General features: G+C 38.6%; 1 protein-coding gene and 1 long non-coding RNA gene across 2 annotated transcripts; one reads left to right on the top strand and one right to left on the bottom strand.

The window, feature by feature from the left end:
- Positions 1 to 1863: 1863 nt before the first annotated feature.
- On the bottom strand, positions 1864 to 22674 carry LOC144018026 (solute carrier organic anion transporter family member 3A1-like). Its single transcript, XM_077520092.1, has 10 exons — positions 22198 to 22674; positions 18712 to 19171; positions 8415 to 8513; positions 7862 to 8128; positions 6355 to 6519; positions 6056 to 6254; positions 5762 to 5897; positions 4708 to 4880; positions 4575 to 4639; positions 1864 to 3392 (listed from the first exon to the last, which is right to left on the bottom strand). Exons 1-10 carry the CDS (start codon positions 22369 to 22371, stop codon positions 3013 to 3015), a joined length of 2118 nt encoding a protein of 705 aa, XP_077376218.1. The 5' UTR covers positions 22372 to 22674; the 3' UTR covers positions 1864 to 3012.
- On the top strand, positions 16707 to 21450 carry LOC144018033 (uncharacterized). The gene is made up of 3 exons (XR_013283324.1): positions 16707 to 16964; positions 18707 to 18826; positions 21288 to 21450. It is a non-coding gene; the product is annotated as an uncharacterized LOC144018033 (long non-coding RNA).
- Positions 22675 to 23362: the final 688 nt, after the last annotated feature.

Raw genomic sequence — 23362 nt, 5'->3', positions numbered from 1 at the left:
CCGTATGCAGAAAAACACCTCGCCTCGAATAAACCGTGCTATTAATTCAGAAGGTGTCGTTCTCAAAGTAAAAACAAAACTAAACAAAAACAAAGTTGGCCTGCTGTCAGGTCTCCACAATGCACGTTAATAAAGCAACACTTCATTGTCATAACTCGAGGATGCAATTTCTGTAGAAAGAGCTGATGCGGAACTGAAATGTGCAACGAAATCAGATGGGTTGGGTTGAAATATGACGTGAGCTTAATTAAATGATTTTAAAAATATTTGGGAATGTTGTCATGAAAATGGGGAATACTAAATCATCTGCCGAAATATGTCCCAAAATGTCTTGAATGAACAGTTTGAAGTTGGATTGGTGAAAATCAATTGTGGGGGAAATTTGGGAAATATGGAAAAATGGTTCCAACATGTCCTAGATATGTGAATACACCATTCCCTCACTTTTTATCGGTTATATTAAATTTAACTTTTTTTTTTTTTTAACTGGTCTAGCTTAGAAGGAAGAAAAATAGCAAGAAAAGCCACAAAATAAAAAGTGACGGTCACAATTGAAGAGAGTGAAACTGCAATAACCAAACCATGAAGTAGTGAGGGAACACTTTTGTGAATAATTAGATGAGAAATGTGGAATTTAAAAAAAAAAAGAAAAAAAGAAAAGAAAAAAAAAGACCAAACTGTGAACTTCATCATTTGCACGGTAAAAAAAAGAAAAAAAAAAAAAAAGGCATCTCTGTTCTCAAAGGTTATTTTTTTCGCATCACAAGGCTAAAAACATTTGAAGTGCTAAAAAGAAAAACCGCGTCTACTTCTTCTTGTGGGTGTTGCCACGGCAACAACGAGACGCTCGTCGTCGAGGACGTTCCAGGCACGCTGAAGTTCGTTGCTCTCATTCGTCGGCGTGGATGCAAAATGGAAAACGAGCACATCCACTTGATGAAAGTTCTACCTAGCAACAGTGACGACATCCTACGTTCCTCTAGAGCACAGACACCGAACAAGTTGCTGTTTTGTGCGCCCGTTGGTCGCACAGAAGCTACATACAAGCTGGAGGAGGTTTGTGGTGTTGGTCCATGATGATGCGTCACTTTGGCACTTTGTATGTACACATACGCACACGCAGGGGGGAGGATATGGTATGTTCCCCCCCTTTTTTTTTTTTCCTTTCTTTCATGAACTCATTCACTGCCAATGACGGCAATAGACGTCTGGCAGCGAGCGAGTCGAAGGAAGATGAAGTCCATGTTGTTGTGTGTGTTTGTGATACGAAAGCTCTGCTGATTGCTACATGGACAACAACACGCTACGTTGAAGGTGTTGTGGAACACAGTAGAACCTCTAAAGTCCGATTTGACGCCAAGTTTTAAAAAATTTCCGCCAAGGTCATTTTTGCCTTTGTTGTTATTTTCATTGATGTGTTAATTGTTTTAGTTTTCTTCTGGTGCTTATTTGCACTGACAGTTGATTCATGAGCTCCATGTTTACGTTATATGATTTTTAAATTGCCTTATATTTTTTCTACCTTTGTAGTAACAACAAATGCCTTTAACGTTTTTTTTTTTTTTTATGTTTTGCAGTTTGATTTTTTTACTGATTTATTTGCTTTTTAAATTAATTTGATCATGTCCTTTGCAGTTATAATTTTTTTAGTTGTTGTTTAAGATCTTAATTAATACAATAATTTTTTATTTTTATTATTTGATTTTCAAATTGCAATTATTTTTTTCCTCCCTTTGAAATTATCGCAATTTTTTTTTTTTTTTTTTTGCGTTTTGCAGTTTAGGTTTTCTCATTTATTTGCCTTAAGAATTACATTTTATAATTTCCTTTGTAGTTATCATTGTTTTAATATGAGTTTTTAAATTTACTTGATGCTTATTATTATTATTATTATTATTTGATTTTCAAACTACATTTTATTTTTATTGTAACCTTTGTCGTTAAAAATACACCGAATGTTTCTCTTTGTAGTCATTTTAATAATTGCTCTGATTTTTTAAACAAATATTTTAAAAAATGATATCATGGGTCGCCAACGCTGGCTCTATATGCATCCAGTTTTTGTTTTTTTTTGACATTTTGTTTGTCGTTTTAAGCCACAGGAAGTGACATCACAATCAAAGCAATAAATCTCCAGCACCACTGTCATCAAAATTGCCACTACTTTTTACTATTACGGTACTTGTGATTTCATTCTTTTTCACTTGCAACATTTGAAAATGTTTCCTAAAACAATTAGCGTTGCAGTTTGACACATGAAGCGACGAATTCTACATTGATGACTTTCGACAGGATATCCAAACTTGGACTTTAGCGGTTCCACTGCAACTGCGACCGATGGCCTTCTTCCTCTTGTTTATTTTCACCAATCTCTTATGAATAAACGATTATCCCCTAATAAAACCCATTTACGCTTCAACAAAAATGTGCAAATTCCATATTCAAGTGTCACAACTTGTCACCTAATCACTAGTTGTAGCTACAAATGATAAATTAGACTAAACTAATCAATATCATTAATAGTTGATATATTTGAATTATTATTCATATAAAATTGTCTAATTAAAACATTTTTACATTTATACGCAATATATAATAGCATCTTATTTCAATAATATCTAATTTTGTTTTTAAACCTATTTATAATCTTCATATGAATATGGTTCTGTCCAATTTAAAAAAATAAAAAATATGAATCTTCAAATTGCATGAAATTGAGAAACTGAATGTGTTGTTTCTATCAAACAAAACAGACATGATAATAAATTGTTGGATTTTTCCACCAAAAAAAAATAAATAAATTGTTTTGGCAGCTAAAAATGCGGAGCTACATGCTTTTAATTGGACAGCGGCAATATTATCCTTGACATAAATGCTGTTAAGATTGAAAAATAAGACAGAATTAACTTCAAGTATGTCCATCCTTCAGTCAAAAAAAATGAAAAATGATTTTAGTGCAACCTTTTGTGTGCAGCCAAGAGGAAGATGAGGCTCTTTGAGGAGAATCTTCGCCTACAAGACGGACTCCATGTTGTCGGACGGCTCCTGATCCTCCAGGTTGAAGACAAACTTGGTCCGGCTGGCGGCGTCCGAGTGGGCCGCCTCTTTGCTCAGGCGGTCCAGAGTCACGTTGGACGAGAAGAGCTCGGTGGGCGTCAGGTAGCCCTCGCTGCTCTTGATGTACTTGCGGTAGTTGCGCCTCAGGCACTGCCAGGTGGTGGCGTAGAGCAGGAAGGCCGACGACTTGAGCGCGATGGCGATGCTGACGTACAGGTGGCGGTAGGCCACGTTGTCGTACAGCATGCAGGCGCCCTTCTCGCCGCACACCGAGCTCCAGAACAGGCACGTCGAGTCGATGCCCATGCCGAAGATCAGCGGCGGCGGGATGAAGCCTGCAGCGGACCACAGATACAGAAAATATCAGAAGTAGTACTAGACGATAATAGGATGATCATGGATAGATGGATAATTTAGATTAGCTAGCCCAGCTAGCTAGCTAGCTTTTAGACACACTATTAAAGAATTCGATTCGTGGTTACTACAAATTTTTACAGTTGTCACAAACTTGAGCTGATACATTTTCAGCTGTAAAAATGTGTGGCGTCAAGTCAAGTCATCTTTATTTATATTGGATTCTGGGTTTCAAAGTAGGCTTTTAAAGAACAGGGGGGTTGGCTTACATGCAAGGTCACCATTTTATTTTGTTTTTTACAGTTGGCATAAAAAAAAAATCACCAGAAAAGACTTCAGCTGTAAAATTGTTCAACTTTGGGTTTTAAAGGATGCATGGTTTCAAAGTAAGGTTTTAAAGAACAGAAGGTTTGGCTTCCATGCATGTCAGCATTTTATTTTATTTTATTTTATTTTATTTTTTAGAGTTGTCATTAAAAAAAATAAATAAATCAGCTGAAAAAAATTCAGCTGTAAAAATGTTCGACTTTGGGTTTTAAAGGCTGCATGGTTTCAAAGTAAAGTATCAAAGGAAGGTTTTGGCTTCAATGCATGGGCATGATTTTTTTGCCGTTGTCATAAAATTGAGTTGAAAAATTGCAGCTGTAAAATTGTTTGTATAGACATGATACAATATCCATAAATTTTAAAATAATAGAGCCGATAAATAATTGATTAGTTAATTGTATGTAGCCAACCCTATTTACTTATTATTATGATTTTTAATATTTATTTTTATTATTATATTTTATAATAATTTAATAATAATTATTAATAATAAAGTAATAATAATTCATTTGTTATCATATATTATTATTATTATTATTATTATTATTATTATGAGTATTATATACTTATTATTCCAATCACTTTTTTTTCTGTACTGTAATTTATTAATTGGGTCAATATATTGTTTTCTGAAGACCTTTCTTTAGAATGTAGTAGTAGTGGTAGCAATAGCATTGGTGATGCGATCAATAAAGTTATTTAAAAAAAAAGAAATAAAAAATAGTGTATTGCGATCATGCCAGAATCGGGGCTGTGATACATGAATGGAGGGTGTTTTGTTCTGATGGCTTTGAGTGTTTGACAGTTGTAAGACGTGTTGCTGAGTGTCATCTTACCGATGAGCCTCAGGAGCAGGAAGAGAACCCCCAGCGCATACGACTTCAGGTCTGGACTCACCGTCCTAAAGAAGCCAAAAGGATCAATAATGTACAGCAGCCTGTACAGCTTTGGTCAAAATGAACTCCTGACCTGATGAGGATGATGACGGAGGGCGTCTGGGCCATGGCTCCGATCATGCTGCACAGGCAGATGACGCACAGGAAGGTGAGGAAGGCCTGCTGGCAGCCCGGACTCGGACACTTGCCCGGCAGAGCCACCGCCTCCTCAACGTTGCTCGATATGCACGCGCAACCTGTCAGGTTCTGACAAAGAGCATGCGGGGCCGTTAAGGCGCCGATGCGGCCATTTTGGGCACAGTACAGGTCGTTCAATCATAGATGAGGGAAGAAAAAAAAAGGAAAAAAAAGTACTGAATCGATGCACATGTAGTAAAGTGTCCATTTTAATCATAAAAAACAAATTGCTTTAAAAATCCAATTGATTTATAATTGCACAATTTAACAAAATAAATAAAAATGTATAGCATAAAAGTATAAACACATTTACTTAACTGATATTTTTCATTTTACTATTTACAATAAGTTAACTCTCCAAGTATTTAATAAAAAACACATGCAATATTTTTTTTGTTTCACAAAAATACAATACATTCGCCAATTATAATTATTCACCAACCATTTAAAAGTGATTAATAAATTGTAACTGCGTAATGAAAATATTTGATAAAATATTGTATTTTATTATTGACAATACTTTCATTTAAAATATTTATTGTTTATTATGTATTTTTGATATTATTTACAATAAATAATGAACCAAATATTTAATCAGATTTTATTTTATTTTTTTTTACAAATAATTACAAAATGGCTTATTTAAGTAATATAGTATTTGTATTTGACTATGAAATGTAACTGCATAATTATTTATTTATTTTTACAAAATATTGTATTTTATTATTTACAATACATTAAATTCCAATATTATTTATTTTTTATTATGTATTTTTGATGTTATTATTTACAATAAATAATTAACCAAATAGTTAATAAGATAAAAAAAAAAAAACTGTTCAAAATAATTATAAAATGGCTTTGTGTTTTTATTTGACTGTTGAATATAATGAATAAATCAACCGATAATTTGACAAAATAAATGTCAAATGTCACACGGGCTTACTCACCGGTTTGGTGCAGCCGGCGAAGCAGGCGGAGAGGTAGGTGACGGCGTTGGAGCCGCACACGGGGCTCACCGAGGATGTGTAACAGTTGCAGCTGCTGATGCACGGGGACTCGGGCCGCTGCCAGTGCCGCAGCGTCCTGCGACACACGCCACGCAAATCTATACAGCACTTTCATACGCGCTCGCGACAAAATTGACACATCATGTCTCCTTTCCAAAACAAGCATAAGCAGTTAGCTGCAGTCGTAGAAAAATAACAGTAACGCGACAATGTTGACTGACGTGGCTGACTTACTCGTTGCCGTAGGCGACCGTCACCCCGGCGACGGGACCCGTGTCGCAGCCCAGGAAGAGGAAGGAGACATAGCAGGCCGTGGACACCAAGTTGACGCCCATGGCCATGCGCACGGCGCCCAGGGCCGAAAGGTTCAGCTTCTTCACCAGCAGCCCGCCCAGGAAGATGCCCAGGCAGGCGCACGGGATGGCCGTCATGCCTGGAACAACCAAGCCCTCGCATTTTATTTTATTTTTTTTTTAACCCCCAGGATGTTCCGACGAATGAGGACGGACGGGTGAGGCCGACGCCCCGCCTACCTAGCAGCTGATTGGCCGAAGAGGTGGTGAGGTTGAACTGCTGCTCCAGGTACTTGCCCAAGAAAGCGGCGAAACCGGCGACCACGGCAATCTCCATGCAGGCCGCGAGCGTGATGCAGCTGAACACCGGGTTGGACAGGAGGTGCCTGGTCACCCGCGGGATCACTGCCACAAACAGATAACAATTCAAAATGGAGGATAATGGCAGATTGTTTACATTCATACATCACATTTATCGCATCTACTCCAAGTGCAATTAAATCTAATGCAGGATACTTTTAACTAGTGTTAATTTCGTCAACGAAAACTAAACAAAAATAATTGCGTCAACACACATTTTTTCAACGGACTAAAACTAGACTAGACTAAAACCCTCATTAATAAAAAATAACTGGGACTAAATCAGTATGCATTTTTGTACACTAATGAAGACGAGACAAAAATGTCCTTCACTTAATAAAAACTGGAATAAAATCTATGGACATTTTAGTTAATGAACAAAAACGAGACAGAAATTATATGATTTTTGTAAAATCTTGTCTCTGCTAATCTGTCACTGTGACACAGTGACACACCCCCTTTGAAATGTACAGCTAGCAAGTGCAACATGCACAAACACATGGGACAGACAGGAGGTGGATTCACGGTGAAACGTAAAAAACAAACAAACAAAAAACAAAAACAAAAAAACAAAACAAATTATAGTTATAAGTAACATAACAATCCAACTGCTATAAAGTTCTAACAATAATGTTAATCCAACCGCTAACTAATGTTGGCTAACTTACTAGCTCATAGCATGTTTTCTACTCTAAATAAAGTTTTCCAAAATTTCAACATAATTTCTATTTTTATTTTTTTTATTATTATTTTTTAACTAAATTAAAACGTGTTGGGACTTCCAAGTGTTCGAGGTGAATAAATAAATAAATAAATAAATAGTTATCTATAGTTTTCTACTGTAAATAAAGTTTTCCAAAATTTCAACAATTCCTGATTTTTTTTTTATTAATTATTTTTTATAAATTAAAAAGTGACAAATGTATGCAAAATGAAATGTATCTAATTTGGGGTTTTGGTCAGGGTTCGTAAAAGGTTTCAAAAGATCTTGTCAGACAGTGAAAAATTGTCTGAATATGTTGGAAATGTCTTTGCAACAAGTACAAAGTGTCTGTGAACATCTTACGGATCCTGATGAAAACACAACATTTGCAATACGCATTCCAGCTTAGTCGGCCTTCAGATTCGTAAAACAGCCGATGCCGATATTTGTCAACATGCCAAATATCGGCACCCATAATCGGTCTATCCCTAAAAATGACTAAAACTAGACTAAAACGTTGAAAGTTACTGTTGACTAAATTTAAAAATGGCAAATAAAATGATTAATTAACACTATTTTCAACATTAAACTACATTAGCCTCATATTTAATACTCTAAATATTTGCACCACATTCCACCATTTTCACATTGCTAACGTAGCACAGTTCCTCGAATATTCCGCACCTCTGAGATGCTGGCACACGGAGAGTCCGCTGTTCAAGTCGAAGCCGTGGAAGCCGCCCCGGGTTTTGTCCTGGTAATCCAGGCTGAGCGGAGAAGGCAGCATGGCCTGCTCGCTCTCCCCGCCGCCGTCCAGCACCTGCTCGTCCAGAGTCTGAGGGAAGCCGAACATGAAGAGGGCCGACAGGAAGAGTAAGGCACCGCACAGGAGGAAGCCCCCCCACCAGGCCCCGATCCAGCGAGGGTCTTCTGGCGTGATGTCCAGCTTACCTGGATGGGATCAACATGAGGATGCCTCTCGTTACACAGTACTACGTGTCAAACTGGCAAAAAAAAAAAAAGAAAAAAAAGAAAAAAAGAAGAAGGATTATAAGTAGTATTTATCATAGTACTAGTGGTGTTACAAGTAGTATTGTTCATTTGTCTTTGAACTATTTAAATGTCTTGAGGCCAGGATAAAACTGTTTCCCAGAACAGGCATTACAATTTCACTGTATTAAATCAAACAAATAAGAAGATCACATTTATCAAAAAGACAAAAAAAGGGCAAACTCACTAGTGTCGATGAAGACGGCATCAACGTAGACTTTGGTACAGACGGAACCTAAGATGAAGCCACAAGCGGGCCCAAACACTAAGGTGGAAAATAAAATACCTGCAAGACAACAACAATGAATGCAGATCAGCGTGCAATTCACCTCAATGTACAGCAGATGGCGCCACTCAACCAAAGCTCTGCTTGGATTCAACGTGATGCAAAATGGAACCGTCCCTCAAATCCACTCAAGTGACCATATTAGCTATTGGACCTTTAGGATTTTAGATATGATCATATCCACATATCATATTTACAATCAAAATAATCCAATAATCCACATGTATGTACCTCTAATGTTGACATATGTAATGTCTATACGCCGCTAATGTACAATTGTTTACATCAAGTTTAATATGTTTAACTTACGTTTACATCTTATACACCGTATTTACACCAAATATTTGATATGCCTTCGAGCACATATTTATCCTCTCTAATGTAGCATAGCATATTTGTCATAATGTTCCATTTACCCAGAATGTAGCATATTTATTATTTACATACAATGCCCATACACATCAAATGTAGCATGAATGTAAAACTCAATCAATGTATTAGCTTATTGACATTTTGTGAGTTTCAATACAATATCAGGTCTCTTGTTGAGATCGATGTATTTGAACTGTGTGTAATGGGCAGCTCAATTATTTATTGATAAACCTGCACCATCATTCATAAATAATCAAGCAGGAAGTTGTCTCAAGTTTCAAGTTGTCCGACCACAGTGTACTAAAGTGATCATTCAGACAAACTAAGCAGACAATTATTAGGCACATCAGAACCACCAAAGGTGTGGGCAAACCTTTGTGTCACATTTGATTTTTAAAGCAGACAGATGGACATTTGTAGATGAAGTTTGAAAACATAAGAAAACGCTACTATGTATTCTTTTTTGCTGCTGTTGGGCAGAATCATCACTCCTCATCAGAAGAAGGGGGGGAAAAAAACAATTTCGTAGCGCTATTAAAGTTGCATCATCAAAGACAACGCGCCTCTTAAATCATGTTTACATTGGTCAATAATTTTTAAATATAACAGATCCATGTGAGGACTGACCAATACTATTGAGTTGTGAAAAAGAGAGAGAGAAAAAAAGGAACTGGCCAAAAGTTACTGCCACCAACAGTGATAAACAAGATAAAATGTGTGAAATAGTTTTGTCTTGACTGGGTCATGCCAGGGTTATGTTTGGGTCATGACTGGTGGTCAACTGTCTGTTTTGAAGTGATGTAACCAGCATTTAGTTTCAACTAGTAAGATGTTATGTGATGTCAGAAGCTATGTGATGTGAATCATCTTTAATCTGTTCTTCTGGTCAACAGCCAATTAGGTAATTCCATGTCAGTCCTGTTACCCACATGTCTAGCCACAACCAATCAGATAGATTCGCTATCTATATAAGCCTGTCTGAGAAGTGTGTGTTTTTGTCAGATTATTACCTCTGTTCAACTCCACAGCCCAAGTTAGCTTAGCGTCTCGTGATTCTTGATACATTCTCGTTGTTTCTCGTCCAGTCAAGTTTGTTCTACACCTCTCGATGTTACGCGAATAAAGAGTTAAAATCTTATTTATGTCTGCGTGTTTGGGATCCAACCTCAGAACATAAGTTTATTATAATACAATATTTTTATTATATTTTATTATTTAACCAATTACTTAATAAAATAAATACCAAATTGCTTAAAATGTGTAAATGTGTATGCGAAATATATCCTTTTAAAAATAAAATAATTTACTTTCATTTTATTTGCATTATTTACAATCAATGTAATTACAATTTATTCACAATTATTTAATGAAATAAGTAAAACATTTAGAACATTTGAATGTATGTAAAATAATTTATTATTTTTTTTTTTTAAATTTAACATTTTAAATGGAATTAAAAATAAATAATCAATTATTTATGGTAATGAAATAAGTAAAGCATGTTTCAAGTGTCAAAGTGTAAAAAGTACTTTAATTAAAAACTAATCATGTTCATTTAAAAAGTTTGTAGTATTTATATTTCATTTCATTATAATAACTAACCAATTCTTTGCTATATTTACAACTAATGGTATGACTGAATTTAAAAAAAAAAGAAAAAAAAAAGAATGAATAAACACATTTTCATCAACCAACTTCGAAATGATTGCAATAAATAATATGATACTCATTGAAATGCAATAAAGTCATTGACATGAATACGTTTAGGTTGCCGTTTGTAATATTTGGACAGATCTCAGTGTGACCCAATCATGTCATACAATACTTGGTCTCCATTATTCTTTCTCATAAACCTCCAACGCCAAATGTACACAATTAAAGCCCACATTCAACATATTAAAATGTCCATTTTAATTCAGCCGCACAGCACTATAAAACCAGGAATGAGCACTCCCAGGCCAGCGTAAATCTCTTATTGACGCTGCAGCAACATCCGCAGATGTGAGAGGCAATCAGTGGAATATGACACCGGAAGAATCAACGCGGTCGGGCCTTTATGAGGACATTGGAAAACACATTAGAAGGAAGCAGCACTACAAATCAGCAGCGCTATTACGCCAAATAACAAATACAATCACCGACAAGATAAATCTACATTTATCTGCGTGTGTGTGTGTGTGCGCATGTTTGTTTTCGTCCAGGGCACATCTAACTTTTCTTGAGCTCAACTGACCTACAGGGCAAATCAGTTGAAGCCCCATGAAATCTGCTTGGCAACAAGGAGCTATAAACCTGTTCAATGACTTGCTGTTTTGATTACCAATACATTTGACTTCCTGATCTTGCCAGCTAATGGATACTTATTTTGTTGGCATTTTAAAGTAGCCTACGGGCATCGCATCGATGTTTACGAACTCCGCCCGGCAAGAAAGTGATGTAAATGTGTAAAAGGAAAGGGAATCGCTTTAGATTTCCTGGTATGTAGCCTAGCTAAATAGCGGGAATTATTCTTTCTTCCTGAATGCATCGCTTTTGGCTTTGGCTGCTGTTGCAGTGGTGGTCGGACATTTGCAAGGTGGCAGCTTGACAGATTGTCCACTTGAATAAATAAGAGAGGGGGAAGGTCAGCAAACAAAAGAAGAGCCGACAGGGAGCTTGGCGATGAGAGAGATTTGCAAAGGACAAATCACAGCATGGAGGAAGACATTCGCTCGCTTTGATAATACATAAATGGTTGAATAGAAAAAGTAAACATAAAAGTGATTTTCTTCCACTGTACCCATCATCGCACAAATGCGTTATTGTGATACCATCGATATGGTTGGCCCAATAATGTCCAAAATTGAATGGTGGCTGGGGTATTTATTTACTCAACTGCAGATGGGGTCAAACATATTTGTGGAGTAACATTAATTTCTACAATATTACAATTTTAGTCGAGTAAAAGTGCATGTCAAAACATAATAAAAAGGACTAATCTAATCACCGTTAAAGAATTCATCATCACGACTGTTTTTGTGCTTCAGTCGGTGCTGCTGTTTTGGTTAGCAATGGAGTTGACTTCTGGTTAATGTTGTCTTGTGGATACAACTGATTATTGTTGTTTAGAGGTCAGTGGTGTTGAAAAAGAAAAGAACATTTAAATTCATCACAGCTTTTACTGCAATTGTTTTCATTCTCAACTTTAGTTCATCATGAAATGTTACCAATTAACATGCAAATGAAATTAAAAAAAAAAAAAAAAAAAAAAAAGGAAAGTGATTACTACAAATTAAGAGGAACAGATGAGGAACAAAACAAAAAGAACAATGTGTTTTAACTCAATGTGTCAGTTCGTGGAACAATCTGATTATAAAACTGAAAATACAGTCAGTTTGTATTTTTTTTTTTTTTTTTAAATAAAAGCTCAATTACTGGAAAAATATAGTATATAGCACAAGATCATGCTTTTGAATCATTTTGCTTGTTACCATAGCATTTTGACTGTTCATTGGTCATTTATTTTGTGTGATTATTATTATTATTACTATTATTATTATTATTATTATTATCAATATTATTATTATTATTATTATTATTATTATTATGTCGTTTTTTTTGTTTTTAGTTTTTTTTTTTTAGCAGAGGCAGATATCACAAGTTTCTCTTCTTTCTGTCCCCTTTCACTTCTTTTAAAAAAAATGAAATATATAATATATATATATATTTTTTTAATTGAAATAGTATTCGTGTTTGGATAACAGCATCTACAGTATGGGATAATTCAAATGCAACAGTCTGACTAAACGAAGCTTCTCCTTTCACATCAACATAATTCTTTGCCACCAAATCTGGTCTTAAACGTAGCATGTGGAAAACTGCTTACATTAGCCAGTGCTGGTTTTTGCGCAAGTGAGGAGCAGTGGCTTGAAAAAAAGTCCAAACTAAGCTGCACTGAGTTTTGTTGTACGGAAAGATTAGTGTAAGCTTCTGATAAGCAGCACTTACTCGATTGCTTATTGAAGTGGTCGAGGAAAGGACATGACAAAAAACACCTGGGAACTGCTTCAAGTTGAAAATGAAGAAGTAGAAAAAAGAAAAAAAAAAGCAATTAATGCCTCCGCATGTGACTAATTGGGGCGACTCATTGATAGCATTATGTTGTTCGCCAGTGTGGCCATGTTGGATAACAAACACCACAGAGGGATGAGGTCGCAGTAATCATTTCACACTGCATGTTGGCAAAGGTGCACCAATGAAAAGCCAGGCCAGGACGGGCTGGGCCGGGCCAAGCGCTGAGTCAGCGCCCGCCGCTTCCTCCTCGGCGCAATCACTCCAGCGGAGTGCAAACATTTTTGCTGCAGTGGCCTCGCAGCGCTTCATTACACGTATTACGGCCGGGGAAGAGGAGAGGGAGAGGGAGAGATGCTGTGGCTTTCTTTTACCACTGTAAAAAAAGACGATTGTGGCTTAGCATGCTCTATTGCACTGGTTTTCATCTGCTATCAACTCACACATTTCGATAGAACTAGTGTTAATTTTGTCCACCGTTATTAAATGTAGTCTCAGTTTTAGTCCAATTTCAATCATGCTTGTTTTTTCATCACAGTTAGTCAACCTCATCCAATCCATCCATCCATCCATCCATCCGCCAGGGGTGCTGGAGCCTATCTCAGCTGGCTTTGGGCAGTAGGCGGGGCACACTCTGGACTGGTTGCCAGCCAATCGCAGGGCACACCGAGACGAACAACCATCCACACTCACAAGCACACATAGGAACAATTCGGAGCGCCCAATTAACATGCCATGCATGTCTTTGGAATGTGGGAGGAGATCAGAGTACCCGGAGGAGACCCAAGCAGACACGGGGAGAACATGCAAACTCCACCCAGGAAGGCCGGAGCCTGGACTCGAACCCGAGTCCTCAGTACTGGGAGGCGTATGTGCTAACCAGTCAACCACCGTGCCGCCATACTGATTTAGTCACAGTTATTATTTATTAATAAGAGTTTTAGTTTAGTTATAGTCCGGTGAAAAATGTGCGTTGACGAAATGATTTTTGTTTAGTTTTTGTTGATGAAATTAACATTATATAATAGAACCCATTTTTATAGAAGTAAAGAACAATAACGAATACAGTAACTGGGCTGTATGAGCCTTGTGAAAAATGTACTGCATGAATATCACTCAATGCTAAGAAATTTGAAGTTGGGGCACTTGTGAGTTGTGAAGGATGAGACAGCGGGCTTGTTTAATGGCAGGAGGTTGGACAAGAAATGCATCAGGCAAGAGGGTCGCTTGTCTGCGTGGGCCTGAGGCATCGCTCACAACCAATGACAACAATCAATATGCCAATTACAGTACTTATGTGGCTTCCTCATGACAGCAGCTTATGTTGGGGATTTCGATACGACGCCCTCTTGGATTGACTATAAAATCAATGAGGGGCCATCTTCGGGGGGAAAAAAAATGTTTATAAAGTCAATTGGAATAGCACAGTTGTTTGTTCAAAGCACGTTTTTACACTAACAACAGAGTGAGTTCTGACAAGAACGAGGTTGTTTAAAGTAAATTAACGGAGCTCTTCCATTTGCAATCACTGGGTGGGAGGCCCCAAACGATACATTTATGGAATTTATTTTTGTTTTACGCTTAACAGCCTGCTTTCATTGGCAGAAGAAAGAAAGTCAAATTACCATATATGTAGATTTATACCCAAATGAAATGGATCACTTTGTGTCGTTTTTATGCCAAACGGGATGAAAACAAGTTAAAACAACATATACACAGAGGGGCCAAAAGAAGGTTTACACAAAGGAACAAGAAGGAGGGAGAAGAAGACGGAGGGAAGGAAGGATGAACGAATTGAAGGCTGGCAAAACAGAAGTAAGGTTGGAAGAAAGGAAGAAAATAAAGGAAAGGAGGAAGGAAGTAAAGGAGGAAGGAAGGACAATAGAAGGAAGAAGAATGAAGAACGGACGAAGGGATAAAAGGAAGACATGACGAAGGACGGATGGAAGCAAGGAAGGCACGATGAACTGAAGGAAGGAGATGAATGAACAGAATGAAGGATGCAATCAGAAAGAAGGAAGGGAGCAAAGGAGAAAGGAAGATAGCAAGGAAAGATGGAGAGATTGAGAGGGTAGGAGAAGGAATGAAGGAAACAAATGGAAAATGGAAAAAATAACTAAGGAAGGAAGCAAGCGCAAAGACGAAAGACTGAAGGAAGGACTCAGGTTAAATGAAAAGAAGGTAGGAAGGAAGGAGGAAGAAAGGAAGGATGAAAAATTGAAAGAAAGATAGAAAGATAGACAGAAAGAAAGAAAGAAAGAACAACAGAAAGAGACAGACAGAAAGAAAGAAAGAAAAAGAAAGACAGAAAAAAGAAAGAAAGAAAGAAAGAAAGAAAAAGAAAGAAAAAGAAAGAAAAAGAAAGAAAGAAAGAAAGAAAGAAAAAGAAAGAAAGAAAAAGAAAGAAAGAAAGAAAGAAAGAAAGAAAGAAAGAAAGAAAGAAAAAGAAAGAAAAAGAAAGAAAAAGAAAGAAAGAAAGAAAGAAAGAAAGAAAAAGAAAGAAAGAAAAAGAAAGAAAGAAAGAAAGAAAGAAAGAAAGAAAGAAAGAAAGAAAGAAAGAAAGAAAGAAGAAAACAAGTATACAATGGGAAGAAAAATGTGTGCCATCTTTTGCATTTCACCTCGGCACATCTCGGCCAATGAGAACATGACCGGAGAAGAAACATATTGAAAAGATTTATGGATGTGGTTGTTTGACCTTAATAAGGATACACAGACACGGAGTCGACACAGGTGCATTGTGGGCGACCTCCCCTCGGTCGATCGCTAAGTACTCAGTACTTCCCACGCGGCTCCCAGCGGACTAAATCCCGCTCGGAGGCCGCTATCGATCGGCCGGGCGCCCGCAGGCAGACTTTCGCTTCTCTGCACCAAGTGTTGGCGCTTAATATTTAATGGTGGGCTGCCGTGTTTGCTAAACAACTCCTAACTGCTTCTGTGTCACACTGCATTATTCAGAGGGTTAGCTTACACGCCAGCCTGTCTTGGCGCTCACAGATCCGCAAAAACGACGCCGAGCAGCGGAAAAGTCGGTGTGAGAAATAAAATGAGCTGGGTGCAATTATGACGCTGCTTTTTGAGAGATTGTTTCATTATTTACAATAAGTGAATTAACTAACTGATTAATTTGACAAAACTATTACCATATTATGATATTAATATTACAATAAGTGAAAGGTCCCCTGAAATGAAATGTTCACTTTTTTAGGTTTGTGATCATAAATATGCCTAACCATTGCCTGTCTAAAGCCCAATTCACACTAAAGGAACGGCTGCGGTGCGTTTTCCGTACGGACGCCGCAAGGACTACAATTAACACCGCGTGCGTTTTGCGTGTCCAGAAATCTACTCCCGACAGACCACCAGATCACGTGAGGTTAACGCTGGCGAGTTGAGTTCACCCAATAACAACCGTGTATACAGAGTCCTATTTGTAAACAATAGCCACGCTTGCCTGTTGTCACATCGATATGCTTTTTGGACATTATTTCTGGGACTTCTATCATGGCTGTTCTCCATGGGTAAGCACGTTTTGTGTTTAAATGGTGTCATTTTGTCGTGTTTAATTTATTCTGAGCTAATTTTTTTGTCTTAAATGTCCGACTGATGTCATGCTATGTAGCTAGCTAGCTTCCCTCCCCAAAAAACGAGTTCGCAAACGGTTTTATTTTGAAATATACCGGATTTACCTTAATACGGGACGCTCGATTTCCTGTCCCGCTCGAGTCATTTCTTCAGCTTCATGAAAATCCGCATGTGGCGTCCGGAAGAAATAGAACGCTTGCGGAAACCTTCCGACACAACATCCCTCCATTTCACTTACCAACTATTGAAACTGAAGCACGCAAAAGCATGTGCCAATATTCCTCCAGGAGCACACGGAAGACGCGACTTGGCCATGCCCATCTCATTTTGTAGCCAAAAACACACGGAAGTCAGGCGAGCCTTGGCCACGCCCACCAAAATCCGCTCGTTTGATGCTCGGCTAACATTAGACCTTCCTAGTGGAGACTGCAACTCTACGACAAGGTACAATTTTGTGAACATTTCTTTTGATACAGTATTTAGGGCGTCCAAAGGATGGTTGGTGCCATTGCTGCAAACTATAACTAATTACTTAAGTAGATAAAATTTTTAATCAATCAATTTGGGGGTCTGCATAATAAATAAACCAATGTGACAAATATCACAGGGCACTTAAGTATGTACAGTACAAAGAAAACCTGTTGCAATTCGTAACAATCGGCAGTGTGGCACCGCACCACAAGGTGGCGCTTTCTTTTCTTTGTGTGTTAGTAGTTTTCCTTTTGCCTTTTTGGCGGTGAATGTTTTTTTGTATTGCCCGGATTTCCCTGAACGCTCTTTTGTAATGCGCGGTGGCGTCGAGCCCGCTCCTTTTTTGTTGTTGTTGTTGTTTGTTTAAAATAAATGTTGTTAACTTAAGTTACTCTCTCTTTTTTTTTTTTTTTTTTTTGCTGTCCCGCTGCGCCGTCCATGGCAAAATCAGCCTCCACGCATTATAAATTCATACAACAAAATGGGTCAAGGCCAAGGTCAAATAAACAGGCGCAAATTTCACATTTGCGAGTAAAAAGTGAGACATTTATTTAGCGATGTGTGTTGGGATTTTTTCTACGTAAAATGGGCACCTCAGCTCGATCAATTTTGGGAAACGGTTATGAAGAGGGAGATGTGCAACATTGTACATGGCTTTTATCTCATTTCCTTTCTGTTTGGTCTCATTGTGGATTCAGTCGCTCCAAGATGAAGAGGAGCATCACGAGCATCCTCACTCGCTGTCTGCCTCTGCACTGTTGCCTTAGCAACTTTGGCAGACAGGATGTGGCGTGTGCGTGTGTTCTTTGTGGAATTAAGTGTACGAAATGCCTGGCAGATGATTATCTTTGCATAAAACTGAAAATGACGAGCATATCCATTTCCGATGAGGTTTTAGTGTTTGACTTGGAGCCAAATACTACAATTGAATACAGTTGATGCCCGCATACTCGCGCTTCGGCACCTGTGGATTCGCTTATTGCAGATTTTTTTTCAATGTATTTATTTTTTTTTAACCCCACTCCATTTCCCCTCCGTTTCTTTTTATGGAAAACATATATTGAATGTTGAGAAGAATTTATTGGGTTGAAAAAAGAAAAATATATTGAGCTAACGGCAAGCTAGTCAAGCAACAGCTTTGCTTCATGTACATGATGCGTTTGATTCACAAGGTAATAGGCAATATGAAAACTGGTTTGGGTCAATTACAAAATGACAGAATGTGCTATCGTTTGTCTTAGTATAGCAAACTAATGGAAGTTCATTACAGTTTTTTTTTTTATTTTTTAGTTTTTTTTATTCAGTTAGTTGTAACTATTTTTAGAGCAGGTCTGTTGTTAAATTTTAATGCTTAATTTAATTTACATTTTTATTAGTTTTAGTATTAGTTTTAAATATTGCACGATTAAAAAAGGTCATTAAATACTGTGCAAATAAAATTTATGATATTAACTATTAAGTGACAAAATGAAAACAAAGGATATTTTCACTATGATTAGAGTTAGTTTATAAACAAACCTAGTTTCTGTTAAAAACAAGTTTTGACTTCATTAATGAAAATGTTTTTTCAATTTTAGTTTTAGTTATGTTGTTAGTTTTAATTAGCCACTTGCAATTTAAACTTTACTTGTACTTTGCCACTGCAACATGGGATTTACTTGAAACTTGAAAGTTAGGACTTGCACATACAGCATTATGACTTTTCCCCACCGCAGCTTACCTATATACAGAGAGGAGTCCTTCCTGTGGACGTGGTCGTCAATGTAGGACACGCCCAGAGGCTGGACGGGGGTGGCACCGATGCCCAGCAGCACCTGAGCGCCGATCAGCAGCAGGTACATCATGTTGGTGTTGGCCCGGTCGCCGCACTTGTACGCCGAGTCGTTGTTGTCCGAGCGCGAGCTGTTGGAGCACACGTCGCGGCCGTCCTCCGCGTGCCACGAATCGCCGGCGTCGTACTCGTACTGGTGGGTGAGGAACTCGGGCAGGGCGGACAGAAGCGCCCCCAGCGCCATGACGATGCCGCCGCAGCCGATCAGCCGCGGCCGGTGCGCTTTGGCGCCGAAGTAGCTGACGAAAAGGATGAGGGCCAGGTTACCGATTTCAAAGCTGCTGGCGATGACGCCCACGTCGGCGCTCTGCAGGTTGAAGCGCCTCTCCAGCGTGGTCAGGACGCTCACCTGCCAGGAGGACACATTTTAGACCAGTTAATGGGTAAACAGGAAGTCCAAATGCTGTTGTCGTGCCGAATGACTTGACAACACGCATACATAACTCTTAAAAACACCAAATGAACACCATCATCGATCCGGATTATCTTTTGGAGACATCCGATAAATCAGGCTGGCATAAACGTGCTCACCAATTTGAATGCTTCTCTTTCTGCGTTATATTTTTCTTAAGTCTGGCTGCTCTGTGGCACCATGCTGCCTCTCACAGGTCAATCTTGGTACTACAACAGACGCATTGCTAGTTAAAAACGTTATCTGCGCTTGCTTACTCAACTTCTATCATATTATCTAAATAGTATCGTACTCTTTTAGTCTGATTAAAGCCAACTTGCAATAGCGTTTTACTGCTGTCCTGTGACGACCTTCAGACATTCAGAATGTTAAAAACAAAACAAAAAAAAAACTGAAGGAACAAAGCAACACCAACAAACAAAATCACCTGCCCTTGAAAAACAGACAGACAAACAAGACAGACAGCATTTAATAAAAAGGATAAGAAATTGTCCGGGAAAATGAAGAAGTGCACTTTTGATTTTGGCAGCGTTCAAGGATGAGTATGGCTGCAATATGATAATGCATTTTGAATTGACATCTAAAACCGACACAGCGTTTTCAAATTCCCGAAGTTAGTGTGCTCCCTGAGCCAAGGCCAGTATGTAAACAAACATACGTTTCATTTATTTTTGTTTTATATTTTGAAGGGAAAGGACTGATGCTTATCTATCATTGTTGGACCATTAAAAAAAAAGCTTTTTTGGGGGGGAATGCTGAATACATGCTAAATGGGCGGGCAGACAACAACAAAACCCTGGCGAAGGATGAGGTATGTACCCTGACACAAAAAAAAGGGACCCATGATGAGTCATTTCTGTTTTTCGGGTTTACATGGTTGAGTAATGCACCGCACTGGTCTCACTAAATTGAACAATCGGGAGCAAACATGACGCCAAACGTTAGAAAAAAGCCAATTACTCTAACTTTTTATCTTAAAGAGCCCTCCTGCCTTTAACACACATTCACCAGTAGGGAGGATTTAACGATATCCAAACATCATGATATGATAAATATCACAATATGAACCTTACGATATTGTGTGGAAGTTGGCAAGAAAAAAAAACAAAACCCTCACGATAATGTGTAAAAACTCATATTGTGAATATATATATATATATATATATTAGGATATATATATATATTAGGGGTGTGAATTGCCTAGTACCTGACGATTCGATTCGATACCGATTAATCCCGATACGAATTTATAAGTCGATTGTTGCGATTTTTTTCATTCAAATTTAGAAAATACTAATCAGTAAGCTTGTAGAGTGTAAGATTTATATGAAAATGTATTATTTATTTATCTGAAATTTCAGTCTTATAGAGGTTGTAATCTGTTTCATGTTTGAACAGCATTAAAATAAAATATTAAGCTTAATGTTCCGTTCATATAACATTCTTCCATGCTCAAGGTGTGAATCCTAAAAAAAACAAAAAAAAAAACGATTCTGCCGATTATTGAATCGATTCGAGAATCGCGCGATGTAGTATCGCGATATATCGCCGAATCGATTTTTTTTAACACCCCTAATATATATATATATATATATATATATATATATATATTTAAAGCTCATATTGGGGGAAAGAAAAGCCCAATATTGTATTTTTGTACATTATAACACAGCAATGACGGAGAAATCAGCATGGATGGCCTTTTTACTGTCGTCATGTGCACCTATTGGCTCAAAGCGGGCCAAAAGCAATGTATTTATTTTTTGATGGAGATGTTGAAAAATATCTGCTGGTATGACTGATTTATAGGCGTGATGACCGCTGCAGTGGTCAAAACATTCCTTATTAAAATTAAACTGCACTAATGAACTAACCACCAGAGGGTGCTAGAACTGCACAAATGGAATACAACCTGTTGCACTTATTGAGGCACTTTTAATACTGTGAAATCATGATATTGCCGTTATCTTTACATCCGTATTTACCAATGGACTGAAATCCATCATTTTTATATTGGGGCTTGTTGATTCTTTGCGATTTTTCTCTCTTCAAGATCTGGGCTACCCTCCGATGGACCTTACATGGCAATGCATGAAGAATAACAATTTCTACTATCAACATGCTACTAGATACTGCTTCAGTATCGGCTATATGCCGACCGGAAGTTAACATGGCGGCTTACACTGAACGCGGAAGTGCTGCATAGAGGAGTCCATTTAAAAAAAACAAAAAAAACACACTAAAGATTTCAACAAAACAATGTCATCTCCAATGAAACAGTGTTTTGAATGTTATTGGAGCATGAATTATGATGATTCAGATGTAATTCTGGCCTAGATGTACTTGTTGTCATGTTCAATGGCACTTTTGTGTATATTTGCTTATCATTAATTTCTTGGTCATGGGTGATCTGGAGCCATACCAGCTAACTTTAGGTGGCAGGTGTGGTACACCCTGGACTGCTTACCAGCAAATCCCAGGGCACAAATACACAAACAATCATTCACACTTGATTCAGAACAACAAATGAGAGTCTCCGATGAAACCAACATGCATGTTTTTGGAATCTGATGCAAAGGTTGTTTCAAAGCCAAAATGATGTTTTGACTTTAAGATGCAATTTGTTCATATTAGAAATGAATTGAAATTGATTTTTTTTTTTTTTTTTGCCTGGGTCCACATTTCAAGCACCCCCCATGTAGATCGGCTCACAGTGGCTGCTATCGGCGACATCCCGAACTAGCCGGCAGGTTGTGAACCTCGTGCAAGGCGTCGTTTGAAAACAATTGCCAACCACAACAAAAAAACATGGAGAAGCTGCGATGCGGCTGCTGCAAAGGCCTCGTCTGCCCGTTTGGTGCTCACGTTCTAATGACACGATCGCGCGGCCTTGTCTGCGCGTTTGAAGGACGCGCACACAACGTTAAAGCAACGATGAAGGATGAAAGAAGCAAGTCACTCACCAGATAGGCGCCCACGGTACCCTGCGCCAGCATGAGCGCGCATTCCGACACCAGGAAGATCTTGATGTTGGAAAAACACGAGGTCTTCTTCTGGCTGACGTCGTCCTGCTCCGGGTCGTCGCCGCCGCCGCCGCCGCCGATGCGCTCGCTGCACATCTGATTTTTCACCTGCATCTCTGCATGCAGCCCGAGGGATCGTCAGCGTGTCCGTGCGACGATCATCCGGCGCCCCGCGGACCGCACACGCAGCACAGCGAGGCGGTTAGAGAGAAGCGAGACGCGCTCCCCGGGCTCGAGGCGCCGATGTGGGACCACTCGGCATCACGCGCGTCGCGTCACCGCTTCGATGGCAGCGACGCCGTCTTAATGGTCGTCTCCCCGCATCCGCAATGTTACAGCGTCGCCATCAGGACCGGCAGCGACTGGTCAGGCCGGGTCCGAGCTGCATCCTCTGCGTCCTCCAGGCGGCCAACAAGGATGACGATGCTCCGCCCACCCGTCGACACGTGCTCAGCGCCTCTGCCTCCCTCCCTCCTCCTCCTCCTCCTCGATCTTCATCGTCATCATCATGAGCGTCGTCATTGTCGGTTTACCCGACTGTGACAGCGCTGTAGATTTCTGTCAATATTTTCAGGTTTAGGCTTTGAGTCCTGTAGAAGAACACCTTGCACAACCTGAGATATAACATACTGCATGTATGAGTAGTCGTTCTCAACTGTTGTCATCTATCTATCTATCAGTCAATGCTTGACTGCCGCAAGACCACACTTCCACTTCCACACTTCCATAATATACCCCCGAATCCCCTAAAAAAAAAAAAAGAAAAAAAGAAAAAAAGGGGATTCTTTACAAACCCTCCAAATTCCTCTAAACGATTGATAAATATTCAATATACGTTTCCCACGAAAGACGTAAATATGGGTATATGGGTAGGAACAGAAATCCAGAAAAAAAATAAAATGTTTTTTTGCAACGGTGCAATTAGCAGGTGCTAAACTGCAAACTGTAGTTTTAAGTTGTAATGTCACCAATCACCACTGGATGGCAGTCTTAGTTGCTCTTACACAGGTTCTTTTACTGCCTTATACTACAAGTCCTAATAATATTTTTTTGCAGATTTGGAATGACATGCAGGACAAACATAGTACCTCAATAATATTAAAAG

Source organism: Festucalex cinctus, chromosome 4 (assembly GCF_051991245.1).
Source record: "Festucalex cinctus isolate MCC-2025b chromosome 4, RoL_Fcin_1.0, whole genome shotgun sequence".
In the NCBI taxonomy this organism is placed as follows: Eukaryota; Metazoa; Chordata; class Actinopteri; order Syngnathiformes; family Syngnathidae; genus Festucalex; species Festucalex cinctus.
This window is presented reverse-complemented; position numbering and strand designations above follow the sequence as displayed.